The sequence below is a fragment of the Tiliqua scincoides genome, chromosome 12 (assembly GCF_035046505.1).
Source record: "Tiliqua scincoides isolate rTilSci1 chromosome 12, rTilSci1.hap2, whole genome shotgun sequence".
NCBI lineage: Eukaryota > Metazoa > Chordata > Lepidosauria > Squamata > Scincidae > Tiliqua > Tiliqua scincoides.
Window position 1 is genome coordinate 13,374,837 of NC_089832.1, and position 22,174 is coordinate 13,397,010.

The following is a 22,174-nucleotide window of genomic DNA, read 5'->3' on the forward strand; positions in this document are numbered from 1 at the left end:
TCAACAAATCTGCCTGTTCTTCCTTGCGCCTTCTCTCCTTTTTCTTATTATTAATTATTTTTATATACCGCTTTTTAACAAAAAGTTTGCAAAGTGGTTTACAGACAAAATCTAACTCTGAAATTCTGAAAGGGCTCACCCTCTCTAAAGATGTAGAAGAATGCCAGCAAATAGCCACTAGAAAAGACACTATGTTTGGGTAAGAGGGACAGTTATAAGAGAAGCTCCTTTTGTGCCTGGAACATCTTCCCAAACCTTTGTATTGGCATGTAGGAAGTTACCTTAAACAGAGTCAGATGCGTGATCCACCTCACTTAAGACCCAATCCTATGCTCTGGCAGCCAAAACAGCCATCACTTTATCCTGCTGGCCAGAGCAGCAGCTGGAGGTCTCCTCAGGATCTCCCGTGTAGAACTCCAGCTGCCCAATGGGTCTACTCAGGTCTGTGCCAGCTACATAGCTAGTACAAAACTGAGGAGACCCATGATGCACTCTGCAGCTTGGGAGAGGGGAAGCAGCTGTTCTTCCACCAACTACACCCAGTTCTTCAAGAACTCACATGCAGCAGGCCCTCCTTCCATATGACACCTTCTTCCTCCCCAAACTGTTGGCTTTGCCCATTCTCCATTCCTGCTTCTCATGCGTGGGACATCCTCCAAGACATCACCTCCCTCCTCACACCCCACCACACCCTTGAACTGCTTGGCAGGAGCAGGCAATCACCCTCCCTCTTGTGGGCTTTCCAAAGGCATTCAATAGGCCAGGGATTTCAATCTTTTCCATCTCATGGCGCACTGACAAGGTATTAAAATGGTCAAGGCACACCATTGGTTTTTTTGACAATTGACAAGGCACACCATGCTGTTGGAGGGAGGCTCACATCCCCAATGGCCCTGCTAATAAATGACCCTCCTCCAAGCTCCTGTGGCACACCTGCAGACCATTCGTGGCACACCAGTGTGCCATGGCACAGTGGTTGAAAATGGCTGCAATAGGCCGGTGTGGGAAGCAGGATGCTGGTCTAGATGAGTTTGTAGTTCCAATTGAGAAGGGCTCTTGATAGTACAATCCTCAACATGTCGACTCAGAGGCAGACTCCAGTGATTTCAATGGAACTTACCTCCAAGGAAGTGCACAAGCATTCTAGATTATAACCTCAGGTTTATTCCATCTCACATTTTCCATCACCTGAAAACCCATTTGTGCCCAGATCTGTGCTCGGTAAGAGGGAGCAAACACACACTCGTTCTTGTACCTTTGCTCTGTTTTATGTTTCCCTCTCTGGTTCTCTGCAGTTGAGGCTTCTAGCCTGCATTCGACGCACTGAGAGTGTGCATTAGCTTTACCACGCCTGACAGACTCCTGGGACTGAAGTGGTCTCTGGTTTCCATTAGTGGTTTCCAGCTCTTTCTTCACCTCTGCTTTTTTTCCCCCCTTTCGAATAAGCAAGAGGCTTGTAACAAGGCGTTAATGGGCTGCCATTCATGTTATTGCCTCTTTTGATGTCAGGTGTTAAGATGTGAATACAGTATATCCTTGCATGCATTCCGACAGCCTGGGCTTATGGGGGATCTGCAGCTATTACAGGATACCGGCCACGATCCTATTCCTGGCAGAGCGGGACTTTGGCCAGGAAAACCTTCCCACCCACAAGACAGGGCCCAATCCTATTCAACTTTCCAGCACTGGTGCAGCCCCAATGCAGCCTGGAGGTAAGGGAACAAATGTTCCCTAACATTGAGGAGGCCTCTGTGACGGCCTCCCCAACAAAGGATGCAGCACATGCCCCATTGGCATGGCTGCACAGGTCCTGGAAAATTGGATAGGATAGGGCCCACGGCTGGCCAATCCCTGAAGCCACCTGATGCAGGCTGCATCAGGGGCAGATTGAGAGGGGCCAAAGAAGTAGGAGGATTTCACCCAGTCTGCTGCCACCTCCCTCCAAACCTCCACCAATTCAAGCCGCAGTTGCTTCCCACTCGCTTAAACAGGTTATTTCCTGTTGATACTGAGTTACTCTTATCAATCCCAGAAGGGCGAGAATCCTGGTTTTATTTACAGGGACAGCATACTTTCACCTGTGGGTCTGACCACAGTGCAGGAGGACTCCACAAAAACAGTGCACAAGGACTCTACAAAAACACTGTAAGTGTTTGTGATTTTTTTTTTTTTTTGTGGAGTACAGGTCCAAGATAGGCAGTGCTTCAGGTCATGCCGGCACTGGTGACACTCGTGGAGAATTGTTAAACAGAGCTTGGTCTGGCATCTTTTTGGAATGCCAGACCTTTGCTCTGGAAGTTGGACATAAGAACAGCCCTGCTGGATCAGGCCCACCAAATTAAACACCCTGCTCCGCAGCGGCTCACAAGCTGCCTCTGAAAAGCCAATAGACAGGAGAGAAAGGCGTCCTATTTCGCCATTGCTTCCCTGCTACTGGCATTCAGAAGCATATTGCGTCTGAACCCAGAGGGATGTGCGGTTAGGTGAGGCAGGGCAAGCTCTGCCTCCCCTGTCATGCTCCAAGAAAAAGAGCCTCAGCCTCTCCTCCAGTTGTGAATGCACCCCACCCCCTTTCCAAGAGGGTTGTGCGATGACTGGGGAGGCTAAGCTACCATCTAACTAGATATGTGCAAGGTTCAAGGATGAGGCAATCAATCAATAACCAGTTCCATTTCCCTCTTTTTCCTCTTGTTGAGCCCTGCAGCCCCACGCATTGTGTGTGTGCACTGTAAGCGCCTCGGGGCAGGGAACCGGCCTCACTTACTGTATGCAAGGTGTATGGATGAAGCTACAAACAAACAAACACATGAATAAATAATCAGCTCCATTTTCCTCTTCTCGAGCCCTGCAGCCCTGCGCATGGTGTGCGTACATAAGAACATAAGAACATAAGAACAGCCCCACTGGATCAGGCCATAGGCCCATCTAGTCCAGCTTCCTAAGAACATAAGAACATAAGAACAGCCCCACTGGATCAGGCCATAGGCCCATCTAGTCCAGCTTCCTGTATCTCACAGCGGCCCACCAAATGCCCCAGGGAGCACACCAGATAACAAGAGACCTCATCCTGGTGCTCTCCCCTACATCTGGCATTCTGACTTAACCCATTCCTAAAATCAGGAGGTTGCGCATACACATCATGGCTTGTACCCCATAATGGATTTTTCCGCCAGAAACTCGTCCAATCCCCTTTTAAAGGCGTCTAGGCTAGACGCCAGCACCACATCCTGTGGCAAGGAGTTCCACAGACCGACCACGCGCTGAGTAAAGAAATATTTTCTTTTGTCTGTCCTAACCCGCCCAACACTCAATTTTAGTGGATGTCCCCTGGTTCTGGTATTATGTGAGAGTGTAAAGAGCATCTCCCTATCCACTCTGTCCATCCCCTGCATAATTTTGTATGTCTCAATCATGTCCCCCCTCAGGCGTCTCTTTTCTAGGCTGAAGAGGCCCAAACGCCGTAGCCTTTCCTCATAAGGAAGGTGCCCCAGCCCCGTAATCATCTTAGTCGCTCTCTTTTGCACCTTTTCCATTTCCACTATGTCTTTTTTGAGATGCGTCGACCAGAACTGGACACAATACTCCAGGTGTGGCCTTACCATCGATTTGTACAACGGCATTATGATACTAACTGTTTTGTTCTCAATACCCTTCCTAATGATCCCAAGCATAGAATTGGCCTTCTTCACTGCTGCCGCACATTGGGTCGACACTTTCATCGACCTGTCCACCACCACCCCAAGATCTCTCTCCTGATCTGTCACAGACAGCTCAGAACCCATCAGCCTATATCTAAAGTTTTGATTTTTTGCCCCAATGTGCATGACTTTACACTTACTGACATTGAAGCGCATCTGCCATTTTGCTGCCCATTCTGCCAGTCTGGAGAGATCCTTCTGGAGCTCCTCGCAAGCACTTCTGGTCTTTACCACTCGGAAAAGTTTGGTGTCATCTGCAAACTTAGCCACTTCACTGCTCAATCCTGTCTCCAGGTCATTTATGAAGAGGTTGAAAAGCACCGGTCCCAGGACAGATCCTTGGGGCACACCGCTTTTCACCTCTCTCCATTGTGAAAATTGCCCATTGACACCCACTCTCTGCTTCCTGGCCTCCAACCAGTTCTCAATCCACGAGAGGACCTGTCCTCTAATTCCCTGACTGTGGAGTTTTTTCAGTAGCCTTTGGTGAGGGACCGTGTCAAACGCCTTCTGAAAGTCCAGATATATAATGTCCACGGGTTCTCCCGCATCCACATGCCTGTTGACCTTTTCAAAGAATTCTATAAGGTTGGTGAGGCAAGACTTACCCTTACAGAAGCCATGCTGACTCTCCCTCAGCAAGGCCTGTTCGTCTATGTGTTTTGAGATCCTATCTTTGATGAGGCATTCCACCATCTTACCCGGTATGGATGTTAGGCTGACCGGCCTATAGTTTCCCGGGTCCCCCCTCTTTCCCTTTTTAAAAATAGGTGTGACATTTGCTATCCTCCAATCTTCTGGCACCGTGGCCGTTTTGAGGGACAAGTTGCATACCTTAGTCAAGAGATCTGCAACTTCATTCTTCAATTCCTTAATAACCCTTGGGTGTATGCCATCAGGGCCCGGTGACTTATTGATCTTTAATTTATCAATGAGGTCTGAAACCAATGAGGTTCCTGTATCTCACAGCGGCCCACAAAATGCCCCAGGGAGCACACCAGATAACAAGAGACCTCATCCTGGTGCCCTCCCCTACATCTGGCATTCTGACTTAACCCATTCCTTAAATCAGGAGGTTGCGCATACTCATCATGGCTTGTACCCCATAATGGATTTTTCCTCCAGAAACTCATCCAATCCCCTTTTAAAGGCGTCTAGGCTAGACGCCAGCACCACATCCTGTGGCAAGGAGTTCCACAGACTGACCACGCGCTGAGTAAAGAAATATTTTCTTTTGTCTGTCCTAACCCGCCAAACACTCAATTTTAGTGGATGTCCCCTGGTTCTGGTATTATGTGAGAGTGTAAAGAGCATCTCCCTATCCACTCTGTCCATCCCCTGCATAATTTTGTATGTCTCAATCATGTCCCCCCTCAAGCGTCTCTTTTCTAGGCTGAAGAGGCCCAAACGCCGTAGCCTTTCCTCATAAGGAAGGTGCCCCAGCCCCGTAATCATCTTAGTCGCTCTCTTTTGCACCTTTTCCATTTCCACTATGTCTTTTTTGAGATGTACATTGTAAGCGCTTTGGGGCAGGGTCCTGGCCTCTCTCACTGTGTGCGAAGCGCAAGGTGCAGGTTGATACCGCAAACAAACAATCAAACAGTAAACTCTATTTACAGAAACTTTATTTCTAAGCAAATAAAAAGCAACACACATGAAAATGATGCACTTCTGTGTGCAGAAGGGAAGAGGGGTGTCCTTGGGGGGGGGAGAAAGGGCTGTGATTCAAAAGAACTACATTGCCCACAATGCATCGCGGAAAGGCCTTCTACGTCACGACCGCCCGTCCAATCGCGTCTTTGCTTTGGCCAAGGGAGCGAGGCCGTCCCAGTAGCCTCGTTTCCGCCAGCAGTTGCCACCCGCGGAGGGTCACGTGACCGTGCGCTTCTCCCCTCCCCCCTTCCGCGCAGTCCAAGATGGCGGACAGCCTTCCTTCGGAGTTTGATGTGGTGGTCATAGGAACGGGTAAGGGGGGAGGAGGGCACGTCAGGCTGGGAGGGAGTGGGGCTGGGTGGCTGGCCCTGAGGCTGGAGGGGGGGGGCTTTAGCAGCAGGAGCTGCAGGGGGCAGGAAGGGGGCAGAGGGGGAACTGGGCACTCGCTTGGGGGCAGTGGGGACAGCAGAGGGAGGGTGGGATTCAGGGGGACCCTTGCCCCCCTTGCCTGCCCCCCTTCTCTGTCCTCTGCCCCCTTGCCCGACCCCCTTTTCTGCCCTCTGCCCCCTTTCCTGCCCTCTGTCCCTTGCCTCCCTTGCCACTCCCTTTCCTGCCCTCTGCCCCTTTCCCCTTTCCTGCCCTCTGCCCCCTTGCCCCTTTCCTGCCACCTTTCCCCCTGTCCTGACCCCCTTGCCCAAGCTGTTCTCCCCCTCCCTCCAAGAGAAACTTGTTATTTCAGTTATCAATCTATTATTCTTCTAATTTGGGGAGGGTCTGCACCATTACTCTGTACAGCGCCTGGCACTCAGATGTCACTGGTTGCTGTGGGGCTTTGGAGCTCTTTAGTCTAGAAAAGAGGCGCCTGAGGGGGCACATGATTGAGATGAACAAAATTATGAAGCAGATGGATAAAGTGGATCCAGGGATGTTCTTTTCCCCTGTCGCACAACACCACAACAAGGGAACATCTATTAAAATTGAGTGTTGTGAGAGTTAGAAGAGACCAAAGAAAATATTAATTGGTGGAACTCCTTGCCACATGATATGGGGGAAGACATTATGCAGGGGATGGATGGGGGATGCTCTTCCCCTCTCATACAACACCAGAATTATGTTACATCCACTAAAACTGAGTGTTGGGAGAGTTAGGACTGACAAAAGGAAGTATTTCGTTCCCCAGTGTAGACTTAGTCTGTGGAACTCCTTGCCTCAGGATATAAACATATTTCTTTTCCCAGCCTGTAATTAGTTTGTGGAACTGCTCGCCACAGGATGTGGTGCTGGCTTCTGGCCAAGATGCCTTTGAAAGGGGTTTGGACAGAATGGGTAGAAGGATGCTCTTTCCTGTCTTGAACAACACCAAAATACTGACACCAGGCACCTACTAATACTGAATGTCAGGAAAGTTAGAACAGGCAAAAGAAAATATTTATCTCCCCAGTGTGGAATTAGACTGTGGAACTCCTTGCCACAGAATGTGGTGATGGCATCTGGCCTAGATTCCTTTAAAAGGGGATTGTACAGATTTCTGGAGGAAAAGTCCATCTCAGTTTACAAGTCATGATGGGTATGTGCACCCTTCTGGTTTTGGAAGTAGGCTACCTCAGAAGGCCAGGTGCAAGGGAGTGGCAAAAGGATGCAGGTCTCTTGTTGTCTTGTGTGCTCCCTGGGGCATTTGGTGGGCCACTGAGATCCATGAAGTTGGACTAGATGGGCCTTCGACCTGATCTAGTCGGGCTGTTCCTATGTTCTTATGTTATTTCTGAAAGTGCCTCAAAAGGACTAGAAACTGCCCAACTTTTAAAAACCAGCCCAGGAGTCTTGCCCATAGGCTTACTACAGGTCGAGTATCCTTTATCCAGACTGCTTGGAATAGGACGGTGTTTGGATTTTGGAATAAATGCATTCCATAAATGCATAAGGGGAAACGCTTCCCCTTGCTGTTTTCACTGTTACCTATTTACAGGTGTTTGCTGACCTCTTTGACATTTTGCAACAATGACTGTTCAGGTACACACACCACAGAGCAGAGAATAGAGCTTACAGCCTGTACCTGCACTGTATGTGGGGAATGAGCACAAGACCTTCTAGTGTTCACACTACAGAAAGTTTTTTGTTGTTTTTTTTTAAATCTTGGACAAAAATGTCTGGATTTCAGAATAGTTCAGATTTTGGATGTCTAGATAAGAGGTAATCTACCTATATTCACATTTTCTGCCCCCGAAAATGACAGAACGAGAGGTATAGTGGGGAGAAGGCAGAGAAGCATGTTTGGGTATCAAATGAAAATAAACTGAATAGTGTCTGTTTGGGAAGGACGTTCCATGAATAGGATGCTGCCACAGAAATGGGTGCACCACCTGCCTTGTTTTCACAAGAACACTAAAAATAATAAAAGCAGTCTAATAATTAACAGGTTAACATAATATAATATAGCATGTTTGGTGTGTTCAGCAATAAACAGTGAGCATGGTCAGTACTTTTTGTAATCAGTAATGTTTGTTCTGAAACCCTAACCACCTGCCTTACTTTCTCAAGTACAATAAAATAATAAAAGCAATCTAATAATTAACAGGATAATGCAATGCCCTGCATGCTTGGTGTGTCCAATAGCAGAGTGAGCATCATCAATAATGTTTGTAGTTTAAAAGCCAGGGGTAATAAGTAGGTATTGAATGGCCTTGTAATGACAGGGACAGCAGAAGCTTCTGGCATCTCTTACTGTAGTTTTTTCCAAGTCCAGGGGCCACCACAAAGAAAGCCTTTTCCTGCAGGCACATAACAGTCGGGCTTCCCTAGAAAGTGTCATCTTACTAATAAGCATTATCTTAATGTTTACCTTACCTTAGCTCCCTAAGGGAGTTGCGCTAGCTTGAAGGTATATCGGAACTGCCTTCTGATGAGTCAGATCTTGCTCAGTGTTGTCAGAGGAGTTTTCCCACTGCCCTACACTGGAGATGCCACGAATTGAATTTGGGGCCTTGGGCATCCTAAACAAATGGCCTGCTGGTCCTTTCCTACTTGAGGACCACAATATCTAAGAATGTGAGTAGAGCTGTCTCAGGCCACAGAAATATACAGCACAATCCTAAATGCACTCCATCCTATAAAGTAAAATCAAATTCCTCTTTAGTACCTGTGCATAAGATTGCAGCCCTAACCCAGCATCCTGCTTTCCACCTTGATCAAACACATGCCCCTCTGGTATGCAGGGCATGAAGGCAGCTGTCCTCCCTTGTTTTTATGCCTCCCCCTGGCCCCAGTAACTGGCATTTGGCCTAGAGTCCATTTAGCTAGCATTATGTCTATCGACAACTATTAGCCTTTTCCCGCAGGAGTTTGTTGAATTACCTTTTAAAATCATTTGGATTCAGATGGGACAGCAACCACTCCTGGGCATCTCTAGTTAAAGGATCTCAGAGAGGTTTGTCACTACTCCCCCTGTGCCTTCTCTCTGCCAACATGAACCTGTACCATAATTGGTGAAGAATGCCTGGCAGTGACAGCTTTTTAACATTAATTTTTTCAGTACAACTGCTTATAAAAACCACATGTGGCTGATCCCATCTTAGAGAAGAGGCATTCCCTTTTCATTTCCACACTGGAGAGCATCCCTCTTCTAAGTGTGGCCCCTACTGTTAACACACACATCCTGAGACAGCTGCTTTCCAGTGCCTGCTAAGTGATGCTGTGGATGGGGGTGGCTTAGAGTTAGCTTTTCCAATTTCTTTTCTGACTGGTTTGTGTGTCTTTAAGAGCAGCGTAACAAGCAAAATCTTGTCATAGATACTTTTCCTAATCTGCAGGTGACATGATGAGAAAATCTGCCCTGGCTGCAATTGTGGTTGACGCATAAATGGTCTTAATAATAAAAGTAAAAGTGCAGGTGCTGTGCACTAATGTACGTTCAAGTCGGAAGCTAACAGTTGTTGTCTGTTCGTAGCCTGAAGTTAATATAGTGATTATGTGTTTTCCCCTTATTTCCATTCACTTGTCAATCTCTAGTCTTTCCCGCATCTGTTTTAGTGTTCCCCCAGTGGGCCTGTAATCTATCAGTTATGCTCTATAGTATGCACAACTGCTAAATAGGGTCTAATTGATTATTCTGTTTAGATTAATGGACTAATATGCACCACTGATTAATTAGGCAAGACTTTCTAATGTTAATTGTTTTTAACGTATTTATAGCAGACCCCATCTTAGAAGAGGCATTCCCTTTTCACTCTCATACTGGAGGGCATGCCTCTTCTAAGATGGCCCTCTACTGTGACACAGACATGCACCATCTGAAAGTGAGATATGCTTTTCTCACCCCTAAAAAACTGTTGTGTGTCTTATGCAAATGTATTCAGCTTTAATCAATTACAATTCTCTTGACTACTCAGCTAAGATTCGCAACACTTTGGCAGCTTCGGGTGGCTTATCTCTGGCTGAAAAAACTGTCCTGTGTGGTAGACTCCTCTTTTACTGTTGGAGTGCTGAAGCTTGAGATAAATGACATTCCCAAAGCCATAGTAGATCACTGGTTGAGATGGAAACTGGACCCAGCCATTTCAGGACCCCCCCCCCCCGCCCCCATGAACACAGAATTCCACAAATAATTAAATCCTTGATTGGGCCCCAGAACACCTCCCGGATGTGGCTGGAAGGCACTTCTGATTTGTACTGGAGACTTCTGGTCTTGTCCGGGGGCCTTCTGAGGTCCTCCAGCTGTGCGCTTGGCATCTGTGGATGCTGAAATCCATGGATGCTGAGCCCAAAGATAAAGACAGCTCTCTGTATTTGGGAGGAGAGCAGCTGTAGGGGCAGCAGTGAAAAAGAAAAGTTCGGATGCTGAACTTGTAAATTTACAGGCAGAGGGGCTTAGGTGAGAGGATAAATGGAGTTTATAGGTTTGATGTTTTGGTAAAATCTGATTATTCATTGTCTTTTCTATCCTGCCAGTTTATGAGTACAGTGTAGTGAAATCAGACACATAATGTATAAAATAGGAAAGCTTTGGCATCACAGTAGCTGAAGGGTTTCCACCCCGCCCCTTTTACAATGACCTCTATTGGTCATGCATGATAGCTTTTGCCAACGTGTGGGCAAAAGACAGAATAACATCTGTCTTATCAAACCCTTTAAAATTCCAGTTCCAAACTTATTTGGATTCACAATGTTCAGGAACTGTGTAAATGTTTGACTGAGTCCCTCCATGGCTTCAATCCAATTGTTTGACTCATCCCAGATCCAGTCGCCTGATAGGCAAGGTGGCTATAAACATGTTTCGATGGTTCTCTGGAAGAGGTGTGAACAGACCTGGGATGTATTTAGTGTTTGACTAGTAATTGAACGTCCTCCCATCAGAAGTGGATTGTAGCCCATGAAAGCAGAAATAAATGGGTTAGCCATTAAGGTGGTAGAAGACTCTTCATTGTGTCTCCTGCAACAGATGATCATGGCTACCCCTCTGAAAGTTTGCACAAAACTAAGGGGTCAGAGCCAGCTGCAAAATGGTGAAGTGGAGGGTGAAGCCTGCTTGTTTATTCAGGAGATTTCCATCCACTGGACTCTTGAGCTAGGCACTGAAATAACTTGCTTACTTAATCACAACTCTGTATCTGAGTTACTACAGATCCAGGATTCGAACATTGTAATTTAAGGGAGAATGTTGTTACTTTGTTAAATGGTTGGGATACCCTTGCAGATCATCCAGCAATCTACCAGTGGATCCAGATCTATTGTCTGCCTACAGAAGTCTTCAGTAGGGGAGTCATGACCAGAAGTGGGTCAAGACTTGACCGGAGGGGGGGGGGGCAGGAAATCACAGCAATGCTGCTGCGGCTGTTTTGTTTAAAGGCTCAAGGCCAGCACAGTCACCAGGGCTAGGAAGTCCAGAGAGAGAGACGGGGTGGTCCTGTAGGAGATAATGGTTTTAAGGATGGTGGTGGTTTGCTTTGGCCAACCCCCCCCCCCCATTGGTCATTGGGCCATCCGACACCCTCTAGCATGATATGGCATTTCCTCCTCTACTTGCATTGCCTCACCTTACTTTCTCACCTTCTGTTTTTAAAATGGGAATGACATGGGAGCCATGTGACTCTCTGCTCCCACTCCCCTCTCCTTCCAATCAGTAGGGAAGAAGAGGCAGAGTAACACAACAGAAGTGCACTCACTGGCCTCCTGTAGATCGGTCCCATGTTGCAAGTTGGGATTTGACCCAACAAATTAAAGATGACTGCTTTAGAAGTTTGATATCTCTTCTCCATTCCTGTGCACTTGGATGCTTCAGTTTTTAATGTGCTTGCTCTGTTTGTGAATGGGACATTACTCCCATCCCAAGCTTGGTTCGCTCAGGTATCAATGGATGCTTGAAAATGCAGCTGGATAGGATGTCGTGTTTTGGACTCCTTTGTACACAGTTAGCTGCAGAAACTGGCATCCAACAATATAACTTCTTGCTTAGTCACCTCTCGCATCTCCTGGTGACCAGGTAGACAAGATTTCTGTAGACTGGAAGAGGGTGTGAGATTCTGTTTCTGTATGCAAAAACATACAGCTTTGTATGTTAGCTTTGCGATGTGTAGGCAAGCCATCCCCCCAGTTGGTGTTGCCACTAAACAGGGAGAACCACTTGAGAATACATACCACTTGTGTATGATTGGCAGATAGGTAGAACATATAAAGAATTTAATACTGGTGTCCTCTGCTGTTAGCAGCTATCCCATAGCACCTCCTTACTCAAACATCAGTGGCACAAAATACTTGTACTCTTCCTTGTATTGCTAATGGACCAGTTGGCCCCAGTCGCTTGCGTGGCAGAGTTTGTACCGCTGTATAATCACACTTCCTCCATTGTGTCAGATATCTTGGTTTGGCCATGTGTTGACATTTTAAAACATAAAAGGGATTTCTAGACAAAGTAATGCGAGCAGGCTTTGAAAGGCATCGTCTGCTTGGGAAAGCTAAGCAGGCTTCTCTGCCTTAAGAACTTAGTACCTTTTTGTAGCCGTAATGTAGGGCACTGAAGCCTTCATGTTGAATTTCTCCTGTTGGTTAGTGGCTTGTATTTCTGCCTTTAAACTTGTCTACAGTATTGCCAGGGTCCTGTTTGTCTGCCACCATTTAAGTTATAAAATAAAACTCATTCCCCTGAAAGGTGTTTGTGTTCTCTGATTCTGTGTTGTCGTAATTTAATCCCCCCCTACGTTTTCTGAAAACGAAGTTATTCGTTATAAAAGCCAGTCACTGTAAATTTTTTTTGGTCCCGTGCAATCTTTTCCTCCTCTCTCTTTCTCTATCTGGTCTTCACTAGTTATAAATAACACATGAAATGACTTTCAAGGTAGAAAGCAGGAATCTATTTTTGAAATATTCTATAAAATAAAGAGTGATTTATGACTCCATATGATTTTGGCTGAAAGCATTTGGGCTTTGCCCAGTCATCAAAGTCCTGTCAGGGGAATCTATTATTTATTGTTCGATACGGCCGGGAGTGGAGGTAGTACTTTATTTTATGTTTATCTTATATAAGTATAGTGTTAAGAAAAATCAATTTCAGTTACTAATACAGTAAAAAAAAAAAAATCTATCACAGCAAACTAACTTGAATATTAGAGACAGGGGTTCGAAGTGAAACATGAGGAGTACTGTTTTTTTTTAACTTGAATTAAAAAGAAAGGATGAATGACTTTAAATATTTTGATTGCTTCTGAATATTGCAGGGCTGTAATTGGTTCTCTGGTGACTTCTTAATGCCCATCTTTCCCCCCTGATGTTTTCACAACTAAGATGTACATAAATAATCAGGCTCCGTTTTACACAACCACATATTGAGACATCTGGGATGGCAAAAATGGGGAAAAAAGAGTTGGAGGATATGAGCTTGTTCTTAGCGCTCTGTGACACTGAGTGTGACGGTCAGAAACTTCCAAAGAATTTTCTTTGCTTAAGCCAGAGAATCTCTAACGGGGGTGTCACGGCGCCCCCAGCGTGAGGTCGTCTGCCTGTTTCCCTTTAAGGGGTGTGGAGGGGGAAATGCAGCGACGTGATATTCAGGATCGCACCGTGGGGGGGGGGGCTAGAGGCTATCTCTTAATTACAGGAATGAGCAGTAGCGTCCTGGGGGTGCAGGGAGAACCGTGATGCCTCCGGAAGTGGGTTGTGATCATTTTATTTTCTTTCTTTCTGCTTTGAGGAGCCCTGCAGAGGCATCCGCAGGGTTCCCCGTACCCTTGTTTCTGTAAGTAAGAGAAAGCCCCTCCCCCCCACAACAGCACAATCCCAGGGATCATGCCACTGTATTCCTATTCCCCTGCAAGAACCTACCTCAGGAGTTTTACTCCCGAGGAGTTTGAGAACCCCTGGCTTAAGTACTGACTTTGCAGCCATGTGCTTCGATTTTTATTTGTATATATACCTCTGTTGCTATACCTCCATTCAGACTGACACCTTTCGGGGTGGTTTATTTAGAACAGTGTTTCTCAAAAATTTTTCCCCTGCCGTGCCACTTTGCATGGTCCATCTATTGGAAATATGACTGGATGTAACTGGTGATGATGTCATCACCAGTTACTTCCAGATGGGGAACCAGACACAACACGACAAACATGGAAAGCACACACTGGAGCTCTGCCCTCCAAGCCTCCTACTACTGCTTGTCGCGTTGCTAGACTCTGCCAGGCAGTAGAGGTGTGGGGGTCCTGTGAGTACCATTGGACATCACCTCAAGTACCACCAGTGGTACAATACCACTGGTTGAAAAGCCCCTGATCTAGAATTACAGGGCAAAATAATCGGTGTTCAGGCTATGGCTCCACCTGATGCAGTAGGACTACCCTTATGTTTTAATTGCAGTGGTTCCCAAACTTTTTAGCACTTGCCTTAAATAAGGCACTTTACAAGCTGCTTAAGCCTATGTTGTTATAGTGGTGATTTGGCAGCAGTGCTCTCCCCAAGTAGCAGGTTGTTTAATCCTTGATGCAAACAGCCTAATCTGCCTTGTCAGTTTTGCGACGCATCAAAAATTAGATTGTGGCCCACTGATGGTCCACGGACCCACAGTTTGGGAACCACTGTTTTAAATGGATTGGTACCCCCTGCCAAATTCCAAAAGGGGTTATTTTGCAGATATGCCTCTTCTTCTGTTATCTATACCTCTCATTGACCATTTTAGTTTTAGCAGGAAACCTGAGAGAAACAGAATGCCACTTGCGTTAAGCCAGTAAAATTAGTTCTTAGGAATTGTAGATGCACAGTACCAACTGGGTGTTTACTACTGGATTATGGACTCTGATTTTGAAATCCTTGAAATCCATTGCTTTTCGATTTGATAAAGCCAGGTAGCCACACTGGCATAAACACTGGGCATTATCTGTTACAATGCGTAGTTTCTGAGGTGGCCACGTCCTGGCAAGTAACTTCGAGCCTTGTTGAAATGATGCTTCTGGAGAAGAAGTGAAATGCTAATTGGCTCACAGAATCAGGGCCACTTTACTTAAGATTGAAACACTGCTGAAGGAGCAAAGCCTGTGATTTCAAACTCCAAGTGCTTTGAAAATTGCCTGCTAGACAGAATAAACTTTCAACTATCCTAGCATAGCACTGGTGTGTTTTTCCCCTTTCCCAAGGCAAAACTCAAGCATCGCATGGTGTTCTATCACCACAAAGCAGCCATTGACGCTGGAGACTAGCACTGATCCTTCATAACTTTGTCTCCCATTTTGCCGGTGGAGATTAAATCTTCCGCCACCTGTCAGAGAGGGAGGCCTTAAAAATGACAAAAAAGTTACCGAAAGTCTGAATTTCTACCTTAAGGGCACCTGAAGATATGAAATAGATTAGGCTGTTTCCTGTGTTCATACCAATTCCTGATCTTGTTAGGGAATAATTTTGCTGATCCGGCGGAAAACTCCTCTGCAGGGCTCTCGACTCACTCATCTTTATGACTCAATGTGATAGACAGTGTTGGTTTTTGCGGGAGGAAAACGACTTGTCCTGAGCGCACATGGAGTTTGTGGCAGATCACTTTGAGTGCAATATGGAAGCTACTCTAGGGTGCCATTGGCCACAAAATGAAAATATTGAATCTTGGGTATACAGCATTTTCCTTAACTTGCTTATAAGTTATACTTGTATTATAATTCCTGCTTGGCCACAAAGGTTTTTGGGGGACTTGAGGCTAGTCACTGTGTCTTAGCCTCATCTACCTCACAGGTGGTTGTGTGCATAACGGGGCAGGGGTGGTACATATACCAACTTCAGCTCTTTGGAAGTGTTTCCCAGTAAGGGGATAAGGCCAGGACCACAGGGGAAATGTGGATTTTGAAGGACTGAAGACAAGTAGAAAGACAACGCATCTAGGAGTCACTGGGTACTGTCCTAGAGAAGGAAGAGGCCATAGCTAGTGTTTCCGGAGGACAGCCTTACAGTGCATGTAACACGTTCATGAATCTGAAACAAATTCAGGGTGGGGGGGAGGGCATTCCAGGGGATGGGCGGGGACAGGAGGCGGGACTGGGACCCAGCACTGGATTCCCACACCGTTCCCCAAGCAGCGCAGAGCGGTTCCAAGCCGCTCTGTTCTCCTTGTACTTGTGCCGCCTCCTGAGGTGGCGCAGGTCTGAGGAGACCCATTGGGGCTGCGGTGGCTAACCTGGGGGTAAGGGGAAGACTGAGCCCCAGTCTTGCACTGGATATAGTACAGGCCTCTTGGCCTGCCCGTTCCAGCGCAAGGTAGGATTGCAGTGCAAATTAAATACTTGTGCCAGATAGGAGTGTTTTAGATATGGTAGAATAAAATGGCAGATCACAGAACATTTGAACCTGGTAGGTTAGTATCAGGAAGGTATGAATAGCTCAAGCTATTCATTGTGGGGGAGCTCAAGAAATATTGTGGGGGAGATAGGTGCTATTTTTTGTGTTTTCAGAAATGTTTGCTGTGCTCCCACCTACCCCACTGAATCATAATTAATTAATTAATTAATTAATTAATTAATTAATTAATTAATTAATTAATTAATTAATTAATATTAATTAAAAACCATATGCATATAAATTTCTCTTCTTGTAGGTTTGCCGGAATCTATCATAGCAGCTGCATGTTCACGAAGTGGCCAGAGGGTTCTCCATGTGGATTCGTAAGTTCCGTGGTTAAGCTATGTGCTTTTTTTCTTTGCTGTTATAGGGTTCGTTTGAAAGTTTCTCTTGTTTTAACACAACTGAATTTACGATTTCACACCTGGTGGTGGCATCACCTTGCAGTACTGTTATAAAATGTTATCTTTGGAGGATATAACTTTTTGTTGTTGAAAGAACAAGGCAGCATCATGCAATTGTTATCTTTGGGGGTCTACCTGGAATAAATTTTAAGTGTTAACATTTCTGTAGCCCACACCACACAGTGGGACCTCCTTATCCACAGATTTCAGTATCCACGGATGCTGACCTGCAGCTGGAGGACCTCAGAGGACCTCCCAGATGCGATTGGAAGTGCCTTCCAGACACAGCCTGGAGGTCTTCTGAGGCACGGGGAGGCCTCCCGGACACTTCTAAAAGGTACTTCTGCTTTGCTGGCCCCCACCCACCCACCCCCTGACAGATTTCATTATCTGTGAAATTCTTTATCCAACGGATACACCGCAGATAGTGAGGGCTCACTCTACTTTTCAGACCAGCTTATCACAGCGTTTCCTGACTAATCATTCTGGAAAATGTAGTTCTATAAGGATTAGTTGATGGTAGATGCCTTTAAAATAGGATTGGACAGATTTCTGGAGGAAAATCCCATCACAGGTTACAAGCCATGATGGGATGTACAGTCTGAGATTAGCTGGTCGCTCATCTTGAGGGCTGGGTAGGAACTTTTTTTTTGTCATCCGAATTGGCCGTGGATGGCAGTTTTTTCACCTACCCCAAACTGGCGAGGGAGGGACGGTATCTGTAGTAGCTTTCATGCATTAAAAATTGGTCACTAATAAAGAAGCACAAGTTAAACCCAGTTGTAATCTGGTGTCTGCTGGAGAGTGTGAGTATAAATACAATGCTAGATGCAGGGAGGTGGCAGCAAGATGCAAGTGTCTTGTGTGTGCTCCCTGAGGCATCTGGTGGGCCGCTGTGAGATACAGAAGCTGGACTAGATGGACCCTGGGCCTGATCCAGCAGAGCTCTTTTTGTGTAGCAGAACAAAGTTTTCTGGATATGCAAACTAAAATTCTCAGCGTACCTTGAAGAAATCGATGACAGTTTAAACTGAAACTGTTTGGTATTGTGCCAAATCTGTGTGGGAATAATTTGAGTTAATTACCAACAAAATTCAAACAACACATTGACAGCAATGTGTTGATCAACACATTGATCAGCAGTGAAGTTTTCCTTTCTAAGGTAGAATTATTACCATTAAAATGCCTTTGTGCCCTAAAGGAATTGCCAGTGCTCTTATCTTACTAAACTGATAAAGTTTTTAAAATAGTAGAAATTAATAGCTCATTTAAACTACGGTGTAACTGTGCAATCTGTGCATGTTTACTCAGTAGTAAATCCAGCTGTGTTCAGTGGGATTTACTCTCAGGAAAGAGTGCATAGGATTTCAGACTAAGGGTGGGAAGGGGGAAGATTGGAAACAGAGTCAAGGCTGCTACTTTGTATTGACCATTCCCTCCCTAGTCTCTGAAGCATAATAGTCCCTGAGTATGTTGACTCTGAAGTAAGGCCATGGAGATCAGTGGGACTTACTCACATCAAGGGGTGCATCTTGTAACCTTTTGTTGTGGGACTCCTCTTGTAAAGTCTTTATGTTAGCCTCATCAGATCTTGTTATTGGTGGAGAACAGGGAGAAAGCCTCAGAAATGTTTAATGTTTCTATTAACTATGTGGTTTGCTAATTTTATTGTCGTACACTGCTTTGTGTTAAAAAAAAGCGGTACAAATATGTTTTTAAAAATATGCAGCAATAAATGTTACTGATGTGTACTCTTTACATACATGGGATGTTTAAAAATGCTGCATGTATTTTGGATGGACAAATAAAAGAGCAGTTGGAATAAAAATTTGTGAAGTTTAGACCATACAAGGAATCATCTTTCAGCAGATTATGATGTCTTTATATTATATGCAGACTTTCTCCAAAAATGCTACATACTCAGGGTATTCTTACGTTCTGAGAGCCACACATTTGTTGAGTTTTCCAAGGCTGACAGTGCAATTCTGTGTATGTTTAATCAGAAGTAAGTCCCTCTATGTTAATTGATGTGCAGATGGGCGTTGGACCTAAGTCCGAATTGCGCAAGATGGAATTTCTCACTTTCACTGTCTTGGTGACCATTATTTCTAGGAGAATTTGCAAGCTAGGAATTGATGCCTCCAAATGATTAAAGTTGCAATGCTAGGCACACTTAATTGAAAGTGAGCTCCATTAAATGAGACTTCCTTCTGAGTAAACGTATAAACTGTTAGTAACCCTGGGGCCCAATCCTAATGAGTGTGCACCAGCTTACCGCAGGCCTGCACTGCTGCAAACATGCCATAAGATACGCCATGCATGCCAGTGTTGGGCTGGCCCAGGTGGAGCACCGGAGCTCCGCTGCTTGGTGGTTATGCAGACCACCAGGCAGCGGAGAGGTAGGTGGGGGCATGGGGGGAGGTGGGGAGGAGGCATTCTGGGGTGGGGGAGGTAGAGGGAGGGCAGGGGGAGGGGGGAGGAGGCATACTGGGGTAGGGAGTGGGCCAGGAGGGAGGCTGTCTGCCCAACACGAAGGCTCTGAATTCTACACAGACACTTGGGTCGTCGTAGAATTGAATAGCCCCATTGCGGGGCTACTTGCTTTATCCGGGGGAAGGGGACAGAAGTCCCCTTCTCCCAAGGAGGCAGTGGCAGCGGCTGCCTGGGGTGTGTTGGATGCTGTGGCAGCCATTTTCAGTGCTGCTGCAGCCCCCCACCCTGGGCCGTTCAGATTGGGCTGCCCTTCACCTGTCCATGGTATGATTAATATTTATTTCCTAGGTTTAATGATTAATATTTTATTTCCTGTTGTTGTTCTGTTATGTCTTTTGTTCGTACACACAACTTATTTTTTTTTAAAAAAGTTTTTAAAACGGATGTTGTTAAATAGTTACCATCTTCATTTTTTTAATAGTTGCATTCTAAGCAAAAAGAGTTTAATAATGCATGAAATGCATCTTACCCCATTCCCAAATGTCTGACCTGGGTCTTAAGTCACTTTTTGAAATTAGCATCTGAACCAGGAAGTTGATTAAAAAACAAAATGGCAATGAACTAGAACCAGAGTTGAACTGTTTTTTTAATTAAACAGCTGCTGATTCCTTGAATGAAATGAACATATTAAATAAATAAAAAATGAAAACTTGTCCCCCTATCTGGTCCTCAAATTAACCCATTTCTGCCCAGCCCACAGGTGTACATATTTGATCCCTGTTGTTTATATCCAACGTTGGGCAGAAATGGCTTAAGTTGCATATATCCTACACTCCACATTTGCTTGGTTTGTGGAAATAAGAGACAGAGAAACTGCATATTTGCACCAGTAAAACTGCTGCACGCTTATGTAGCTGCGTAAACTTTAAATCTCCTACTTACTGTTCAGATAGAAAGCATACGGGTGGTGGTGGTTAACCCCTGCTAATTGGGTAAGAGGCACTTTTTCAAGTGGGTGCTCCTCTTTTTAGCAGGGGGAGAGTAACTGGCCCACCTCACCCCAGCACTGTCTGTTCTAGTGGCTGTCTGCTGGTATTCATTTGCATCTTTTTAGATTGTGAGCCCTTTTGGGACAGGGAGCCATTTAGTTATTTGATTTTTCTCTGTAAACCGCTTTGTGAACTTTTAGTTGAAAAGCGGTATATAAATACTGTTGATTGTTGATTGATTGGTGGTTGGGAACAGGGCGAGGGGAGAGAAAGTAGGAGTCAAATGAAACTTTTGAAGTACTTTCTGAGTGCCAGAATTCATTACCCTGCATGGACCCTATTACTTTTAATCTCCCGCCACTGTTTTGCATTTATCATAATATACCGCTTATGTGATGATGGTAGATGGTCTGAAGTGGACCATTATAAACCACTGAGTAGCACCTCTGCTGATTTATAAACACTGTCCAGGCATCCCCCATCAAGAGCAGCTAATCTTATTCAAAATAGTCACTTCCATTGCAGCCTGGCCATAAATTCCTGTAGTCATGTTTTAAAACCAAAGTTAGCTTCTGCCAAATTGTAATTGAAGGGGGCTCTATTTCTGGGTGCTAGCTATCTGTCTCAATAAAACGTTATATAAAGCAAAAAAAAAAATAATCTGTGGTTCTTTTTCAGAGAGCTACATTTACTGTAGATATTAATGAGCTGTTGACGTGTGAAATTTCAAGGATGGATGTTAAGTGATTTAGAAAAGTGATTTGCAATTCAGAACGTGTGGCTTGGCATTGACTTTAAACTTGGAAGTTGCAGAAGTTGGGAATTGAATCCTGTTGTGAAAGCATGTTGGTGCATGCAGGTCTCGCTGTGACCTCTACCACCCACCCACCCACTCCCGAATGTTTTTCTTTTGGGGATTGTGTGCTTGATTGTTTGCATAGAATTTCTGGACACATTGTGGAATAACCAGTACAGTGGGAAAGCTGACCATGTCTTATTTTGAATTTAAACTAACATTTGGTTTCTGTATTATTTTAGGATCTATGTTTTAGGATATGTTATATCCTACCTTTCTCCCACCATGAAACCTGCTGCAGTGCTTGTGGCGTTCCCAGGGAGTCTCTCACTAATGCACTGAATGGTACCCATGCATGCAGACCTGCTTGAGGAAGGTTGCGGGTATCATTCTCTGGTCACAGTGTATAGCACAAGGCTAGTCAAATAATAATAATAATAACAGGTATTTATATACCACTTTTCTTGGTCTTTATTCAAGACTTTATTCAAGGCGGTTTACATAGGCAGGCTTATTTAAATCCCTTATTAAATAGGGATATTTACAATTGAAAGAAGGTTCTTTCTTTCAAGAACCACTACATTCAAGGTGTTTCATTTCGATCTGGTTTCACATTCTGGCCTCCATCCTGCCACGCTCAGAGCAGATGGAATAGCTCGGCTTCAGCTTGTCAGCTGCTTCAAGGTCGCACGGTGCCGGTGGCCTCGAACTGGCGACCTTGTGGATGTTATCTTCAGGCAGACGGAGGCTCTGCCCTCTAGACCAGACCTCCTGCCCTGTCTAGTCAACCAGTTTAAAGAATTTTTAATCTACCTTCTTAACCAGTAAATTACTGTAGTCTATTAAATATTTTTGGGCATGGACAATACCTCCATATAGCTTCCTTTCTGAAACACTAGGAGAGATAATTTACAACATAAGCGATAGTTAAGATCATTTGTGACATTTTCTTTTGCATTCCCTGTTGCAGTAACACACCAATTCTGGGCTGGTTGGTGATTTATTTATTTTTCTGCTGTCCTTCTTGCAAGGAGCTCCTATATGTAGTTGTCCTCACAACAACCCTGTACGGTAGGTTAGGCTGAGAGAATGACTGGCGCAAGATCACCCAGGAAGCTTCATGACTGAGCAGGGATTTGAACCTGGATCTTCCAGGTCTAAGCCCAACACCAAAACCACTACATAATTCTGTTTGCTTTTTTTTTTTAAAGGTATGATCCAGAACAGTACAAGGGTCTGTTCTGCTAGTGCATACGTGCTTTTCAGCTCCCCTTTCTGAATGGGACCTCTGGCAGTCTCTGACATGCCTTTTTGCAAGGCCAAGGCTTCCTTGAGAGCAGCATCCCATAAAGCAGAAGAGATTGAAACAAAACTTTACCCATGTATGTACAGAAGTGCTTTCCA

The 22,174-nt window shown here is 45.1% G+C and overlaps 1 protein-coding gene across 1 annotated transcript in view; it reads left to right on the forward strand.

Moving 5' to 3' along the window:
• The first annotated feature begins 5,608 nt into the window (after window positions 1-5,608).
• CHM (CHM Rab escort protein) overlaps window positions 5,609-22,174 on the forward strand; it is a 78,087-nt gene continuing 61,521 nt past the window's right edge. Inside the window, exons 1-2 of the mRNA XM_066639970.1 lie at window positions 5,609-5,663; window positions 16,405-16,471. Of these exons, the coding sequence (XP_066496067.1) occupies window positions 5,615-5,663; window positions 16,405-16,471 (116 nt within the window). The 5' untranslated portion in view covers window positions 5,609-5,614. The remainder of the gene's footprint in view (window positions 5,664-16,404; window positions 16,472-22,174) is intronic.